Genomic DNA, 8,006 nt, shown 5'->3' on the forward strand with positions numbered 1-8,006 from the left:
ATTTGACATTTGAAACTTTATGTCCAGCTGATATCCCTTGCAGAATAGGCATCCTCCAGCATGTTAAAATAGGATGCAGCTTTTATCCTGTTATTTGTCTTGTGATGATGTTACATGTGAGAGAGTGTTAGACCTTTACAAGTGTGCAGTTGATATATGTATATAAAAAATTGACATTTAATTTAAGGAGTCTACCCACTTCCGACTTTGGTTTTGTGTAACTGAAGTTAATGACTTTTTTCTTCTTATGTGTTTACAAAATATTTTGTGTCATTGGCCAAATTACACATCAAATAATGTCCAAAGAGCATTATGCTAGCTGTTTGATTTGGTAACTGACAGTTTATATGACAATGATTGCAGAAGAAAACAATAATACAATTTTTTAATTACAATTCATTATAGTTATATTATAGTTAAAGAACAATTATTCTTTATGCAATATTATTTTTTACAAAGTTTTATCATGATTCTGACAAAATCAGTTTATTTGGTTTTCAGAAGAGAATAAAAAAAAAGGAGTATTTTTGTTTATAGTTTTGAAGGTATATATTATGAACTAATCACCCCAAGACTCTTGAAAATAAACCAAGACACTTCAGATTATTTACATCTGAAATGCTTTTCTCTAAATGATCAGAAATCAGTGAACTTTATGCTAAAAACTAATAAAATGCTAGTTCTAAATGTATGTAAGCTGATTACTTAGGCCCATACATTAATGAAAGAATCATCATCATGCATCTGATTGTAAGTGCTACATAAAAGTATTAATTATAGCTAACAGGAATGAGTAATTTATGCAAATTCGCAGGTTTCCACAATCATCATTGTCATATGGGTCATTTCAAAGATTGATATAAATTTTGTGAGAAACTTGGGGTGGCTGGGTAGATCAGTTGACTGAGCACAGATTTGCTGCTTGGTTTCTTGCCTTGCCTGATACCGGTCTACCTGTGTTTGGAATTACTTTGTTTTCTTCAACAATTTACACATACTGCACAAATTGCAAGATGAGTAACTTTTTTGTCATTTCTTGATAATGAATACTCAATATCAGTCTAAATTAACGTTGATCATAATGTTTTCTCTGTTACATTATCATCAATGTGTCTGTTGAAAAAGGTGGTATGTAATGTTAATTGCATCATATGATGCCATGATTCAGGAAATGTTAAAAACAAGTTTTTATGGGCTTCGTTGCATCAGTATGTTGTATTTTAATAGATCACAAAGTGAAGTCATTCAATAGTCAGTGTGTCACAAAAGTGTACAGAGCAGGAAAGGTGTTAATTGTGTAAATGCTCATTGTTTGCGCAACGCACAGGTTCGTGGCACTAACAGAACACTTGTCCCCCAAGCCCACACCAGGGCTTTACACCTTGATCCTTATGTGAGGGCTATATAAACAAAACAAATATCTTGTTTTTTTCCTATGTTTTGAATTAAATAAAAATGATATTAATATCACGTTTTTAAATCTTTCTAAGGGTGGAGCAAACACATCCAGCAAATGCAGAACAGAAAGATGCCAACACAAGTGATGTACAAAACATCGGGGAAACAGGTAAGAATGGGTTCTTTGTTGCCAAAGTGCATTCATCTTTAATGACACACATGTGGTATGATGCATGAATAAACTGCTCCTACCCACATTGGCAGAAAATCTAATTGCTTTGCTTTTGATTGGTTTTGACAAAATTTGAATGGATATAACATTTACAGTTTTTTTTTACAGAAATAGAAGAAATAGAAAATTCACATGCAGACCAGAAAGAGAATTTTGACTTTACCAGAAGTTACAAAATGAGCTCTGAACTTAACATCAGAAAAACAGGTATGTATGGTTTCATTGTTATGCTGTAGGGAGGATTGATGTAATTTAACTGTTTCCAATTTTTCTACTTTTATTTTACATAGTAACAAGCACTGTGCAATTATCATTTATTTTGTCAAATATTTCAGCACTGAGGGATCTTGTGCTACAAAACTATATAGCACTTTAAGGGTTAAGGACATTCATGGAGCGATTTGCATTGGGATCCTTTAAAATATCCATCATAATTTCGTCTCTGCTAAGGCAGTTTACACTTTAATTAAAATTTTATACCCATGTACATGTATCTGGAAAAATTTATAGAGTGCTCTGATAAAGTAATGGAGGTATCTTCAACATCAACAATAATAATTTAAAAAAAATATAATCATATTAGCCAAATTTTGACACTCTTATGAAATCAAAGCATGTTAGTTCAAAATAACGTTGGAATTAATAGTGAAATTCACAGTTCATTTCAAGAGCATTTCATATCTCCGACCACTACTCTTGTTCCCAAAGTGGACATTATTAACACTCAGCAGTTGTAAAACAGAAATAGTCATATCTCAAGTACCTGAATACCTTTTTCAGTCAGTAGAGCATCCGACTTTTTGAATGACTCTTGCTTGAGAGCAGTTTAAAGAATTACTAAATGAAGTTATGCATGGTTTATTGTTCTTTCTTTTAGATGAAAACAGAGTTAACAGGAAATGTAAGAAAAAGCCAAAACGGCCATGTTCATTTTGTGGGAACCTTCAGAGTAAATTGTCACGACACATGAAACTGAAGCATGCTGATATGCAGCAGGTTGCTGATGCATTGACACAACCAAAGCCCGAAAGAGACCGGATATTTTTATCTCTAGAAAAGGATGGTATTTACAAATATAATATTGAGCTATTAAAAAATGATGCCTTGGAGGCTGATCTTATGATGGAAAAGAAGCGTGGTGCATCAAGAATTCTGATGTGTGGTCACTGCAAAGGTTTCTACTCTAAAGATTACTATTATAAGCATAAGGAAAAATGCTTTTCCAATATAACAACAACTAAGGCTTCTCTACCAGTGTCACTTTCAAATTGTGCAGAAAGTGAAGAATTCAAGACCGAAATATTGGCTAGGTTCATCTTTGATGAAGTTGGCAATTGATGTAGAGAGGACAACACCATCAAAACAATTGGAAGAAGACTGTATGAAAAACTGATGAGAAAGAAAGATAAGAAAGTGGAAGTAAGAAGGTCCACAATGACAGACATGAGAAGATTAAGTAGTTTGTTCCTAGCATTCAGAAATTCCAAAGGAGATAATTGTAACTCATATGAAATATTTCATCGGGCAAATTTTGAGCATTTAGAGAATGCAATAGATGCTATTACAGCAGCTGATGAACAAAGTACAGAAGTAAAAGCAGGATTAAGACAAAGTTTGGGATATCTTTTAAAGAGGGGAGCAAAAATTTTAAAAGGAACATATTTAATTAATGATGAAGATGATAAAGCAACAGAAATTGACAAATTGTTGGAGGTGTTAAACTTGCAGTGGAATGCCCTGTTTGGTAATACAGAGTACTTGTGCAATAAAAAGAGACAGGTAATTCTACGTAAACCAGCAGAACTGCCTTTGGAAAAAGATGTGGAAAAGCTCCACAACTATGCTCTGAAAAGAATTGATGAGCTGGTTAATGACTCTTACTTAATATGGGGATCAGCAGAATATGTTGAACTTAGAGATCTTCTTGTGGCAAGGCTGACAATGTACAATGGACGAAGGGGTGGAGAGCCCAGTCGTCTCCTCTTGCTTGAAGTGGAGGAAGCTATGAATAATGCTTGGATCAATGAGAGTTCAGTGGCTTCAATATCAGATAAGATGGAAAAGCAACTGGTACAGCAAATCAAAGTTGCATATCAAAGTGGCAAAGGAAACCATTTAGCGCCTGTTCTTATACCAAAAGATTGCGTGAAGGGAATATAAATTATGGTAAATTCAGATAAGAGACAAACTGCAGGTGTAAGTGCAAAAAATGCATTTGCCTTCCCATGCGTGAAACAGTCCGAAGACCATCCAAGTGGCTGGCACTGCATTACAGAAATTTGTCAAGGAGCTGGAACCAGTAAGAATATTACAGCCACCAAGAACAGACACCGCGTATCAACAATTTATGCAGCTTTGGAGAATAATGAGCAAGAAAAGGAGACATTTTATAAACATATGGGTCATTCTGCAGATATGAATGATTCAGTTTATCAGTGTCCACCAGCTGTTGTTGAAGTCACAAAAGTTGGAAAGTTCTTGAATTTGCTAGATGAAAGAGTAGTTAAAAGACAAGGTAAGCTTAATTCCATGGGTGCCTTGTATAATATGCTAAAATGCATCTGAATTGTATATTTGTGACCAGTTAATTTGTTTGCTATGAGATAGGAGTCCACTGTATGTTGACATGATTGTGAAATCTGACTGGATATGATGTAAAATAATTTATGTTGTGTTGGGAATCATGTCAGAATTGTTTTTCACTAAAATTCTCTTCAACGTTCAGTTGACATTAGCTTAATTTCCTACTTTAAAGCAAATGGTGGAGCATCCCATAGTTACATATTATTTCTTTGTGCATTTTTATTGGATGTAACTAAAAGTTAATAAAACGATCAGTTGTAACTTACTGTAGCACATGAACAATAGAGCCTGCAGATATATCAGTTACTTATATATGTTGTCTATTTCAGACCAGGATGAGATGGAACCTTGCTGCACAAACAGGTTCACAGCAACTTCTGTTATTGGCATGAGGGACTCAGGTAGATATTGTTCCATTTAGGCCTTATTGAATGTGATGCATTCATTCTTTTTATTACAGTTATGAAATAGTTACTAGTATGTTAAAAAAGTCATAACAGAATCAGAAAAAGCATATTCAATTTTTTTTAATTATGCTGTGAGATATCTTGAATTGGTAGAATTATTCTTCCATGCATCCATCCCAAGAAGCTTGTTATCATGATTACGCCAGAAGACACCAACAATCATTCTAGACCAGTGGTACCCAAATTTTTTTCAGACCACTGCCCCCTTGGTTCTCCTCAGTGCCCCATTTTCATTAATCAAAATTTTCTTAAATATCGTTAATTGCGGTGTACTAGGAATGTCATTTGGAAAGAAAATATAAAATATTGTATGACTTATTTTTACATTTGATATTTGATTACGTTGATTAAAATTTCCAGGTCCTATCTCCCATTTTTTATGATAAAACGAGCCATGTATCAAATTATCCAATTTTGATCGCGATTTTCTTAAAGTTGAAGAAATAAAGATAAATTTTGGGGGTATTTTATGGTTTCAAAAATGGGATCCACACCTGACCCCACCTTATAAGCACAAATCAAAAGAAAAGGTGGATACAGTATCTTATAATGCCTATATCAGTATTCTTTTTTCCAAGCATTTTATTAGTGATGAAAAAAATAACTGCTAGATATCATATTTGCAATTCCAGAGATACAACAAAAAGAACTGGCAAATGAAGACCAGATAGAAAAAGTGTCTTTTACAAAAAGGGCTAAGACAAGTTCTGTGCTAAACATAAGGGAAACAGGTATGTACAGTTCACTATTCCATTTATGTCATGTGCAGATAAAGTAAGTGAAATTAAACAGTTAAATTATGAGGAATTGGCTGGATTGGACCAAATAGGTCATTCACTTGGAACAAATATGCTGATATTATTGCTCCATCTCTTATGTCCATTGCACTTAATATCTTTATAGCACTTTTAAAAACTTTAAGGGCTAATTAAAATTTGCCTATGTTTTTACTTTCCAGCACACCCATATGTGCGGTGGACCACAAAGAGTACCTCCATTTTAAGTAATAAATTCAAATCATTCATACAGGAAGATGGAGCAGGAAATTGTGGTTTACTTCAAGGTAAGTTGTAAATAATCAAGACAGAATGGATAATGAAAGAAAAATTAATGGAAAAAAATCTATTTGGCAATTCAAAGGTAATTTACTGTCATTTACTGTTAATAAATTGAGAAAACTGACTGAAATGCAATTGCAGAAATTAAAATAATCCATTTTTGCTCTGTTAGAATACATATCCTTTCTGGAATCAAGCTATTGTATATTGTTGGTTTCATGTTAACATTCAAGGAAAAACTTAGATCTGGATTAGGGCTTTGTTTGCTGATGTTTGGCATTTTCATTTTTAAAGATTCTGTATTTTTTTAAAAGTCAATTTGAATAATTAAATTGGACAATTCTGATGAAGAATTCAATAAATAAATGCAATTGTATGTACTGTTTGGACAGGCATGTGGATGCTTGGTATTATATACAGTGTATTTTCTGGTTTAAAAAATGGGATCCATGCCTGACACCGCGTTATAAGGGCGCAGGTTATTGAGGGAGTGGTGTATTATGAAAATCTACCTTTTGCATAGGTATATTCTGCAAAGGATAAAAACTCTTTGCAGTATATATACCTGTGTAATCATAGTTTTTAACTAGAGAAAGGAGGAGTTTTTTTATAAGACAAATTCTTTTTTCTAGCAGTGTGTGAAATTCACATTCTTGAATATCATGTCATAAGCTGCATGACATCAAAAGAGTTAAAATTGTCTATATCATAATTAGGACATTGGAGCCAATTGCAGCTAACCGTGTTTTTGGCAGGATATGCAGGTGAAGCACTTATCTATTCCATCTCTCTTAATATGAGTTGTACAAGTTTTCTGATCGGAATATTATCTTGTCTTTTAAATTCACAATGACTCATATTCTTCATTGCTAATTGTGGATATATCATAATAAATAATAAACAAGAAACAGGATGAAATTCTCAGATTACTTTTTCCAAATATTGTAATTTATATATACAAAATGAGGGAAGAATATCCTGATGAATTAATATGGGTAAGATTGTCTACTTTGTTCAAGCTGACTTATGAAAGGAAACACATCTGACTTTGAAAATAAATTCTGTAACAAATTAATTGCATGATTGTCTTTAAGAAACTTAGAACTTAACATTTAAAATCTTGTCTTATAAAAGTATCAATAGCGAAATTCCTTCATTGTTGCAGAATCCTGGAGAAAACACTGTTGATAAACAGAAATTTGAAAATAAAAGTGAAAATAATATTTAATAGTTGTTTTCAAATGTCTCTTGACAGGACGAAAAGATGTTGCTGACTTTATCGAGACTGAAAAGTTACAAGAACTTGAGAAACTACCAATGAAGGAGAAGATACAGAAAATTCAAACTAACATTTTCAATGAACGAAAAAAGTTTCGAGATACTATGGCTCAGAAAATGAAAAATTACAATCATAAAGTCGTGATTTAGTTGTGGGGGTGGCTAGATTTTTTTAGGTGAAGATTTCGTTAAGTTTTAAGAATTCCTCAACGTTTTTTTGTTTTTTTTTGAAGAATGAAACTATTGTTTGATCTAAAGTTTTACAACTGAGGGGTTAGTTTTCATGTGGTTAACTATCTCTTTTTCTGACAAAATCAAAGTATTGTCTGTCAAATGTATATACAAAATTAAAAAAAGATAATAATAAAATCTCTACTGAAATTAGAAAATCGGATTACAACTTTATGGAAACTGTCTCCTGGTTGATTTGCATTTTCATCTTTAAGTGGTTTTTAAATATCTTCATGCCACTTTCCCCATATAGTTTTTGAATTAAGATTGTTCCTGTATCAGAGGTTAAGATCACAACAGGTTCAGATATGTTTTTGATGGAGCAATTGTTAGTCAATTTGGTACTTCTTGCACCACGCTACTGCTTGTTTCGTATACTTGCTTCAAATGAAAGTGGTCTTCTCAAAGTTTTGTAGTGATATCATTAAATGTATTAAAATTGACTTGTTAACAGCCTTTTCAATAATATCTATAAATCATATCTCTGCATTGAGATCAATGGCGTATGCATGATCCTCATTCCTGTTTTGTTGTCATACTATTTATGCATGAAAACATCTGATTATGTTTGGACTAAGCCCGTATACAAATGGAAAAGCTTATTTCTGGTATATTTTACAGCACAGTAGAACCTGTCTTGAGTAACCATCTTTTTTATGTCCATAATCATCATGCATGGATTGAAATTATATGTGTATCCAATTTTTTTTGAAGGACCCTTGCTAGATCATGACCAGCAACTATGATTTTCAGGTAAAA

General features: G+C 32.8%; 2 protein-coding genes across 2 annotated transcripts; both read left to right on the forward strand.

The window, feature by feature from the left end:
- The first annotated feature begins 296 nt into the window (after nt 1-296).
- Nucleotides 297-2,968, forward strand: LOC149807733 (uncharacterized). The gene is made up of 4 exons (XM_089959482.1): nt 297-331; nt 1,491-1,567; nt 1,739-1,837; nt 2,508-2,968. The coding sequence occupies exons 1-4, from the start codon at nt 297-299 to the stop codon at nt 2,966-2,968; spliced, it is 672 nt and encodes a 223-aa protein (XP_089815608.1).
- Nucleotides 2,969-3,022: 54 nt separating this feature from the next.
- LOC149807734 (uncharacterized) lies at nt 3,023-7,166 on the forward strand. The gene is made up of 6 exons (XM_089959594.1): nt 3,023-3,775; nt 3,806-4,145; nt 4,543-4,614; nt 5,313-5,411; nt 5,639-5,743; nt 6,994-7,166. Exons 1-6 carry the CDS (start codon nt 3,023-3,025, stop codon nt 7,164-7,166), a joined length of 1,542 nt encoding a protein of 513 aa, XP_089815720.1.
- Nucleotides 7,167-8,006: the final 840 nt, after the last annotated feature.

Source organism: Sinohyriopsis cumingii, chromosome 1 (assembly GCF_028554795.1).
Source record: "Sinohyriopsis cumingii isolate HCF-2022 chromosome 1, ASM2855479v2, whole genome shotgun sequence".
Classification (NCBI taxonomy): Eukaryota; Metazoa; Mollusca; class Bivalvia; order Unionida; family Unionidae; genus Sinohyriopsis; species Sinohyriopsis cumingii.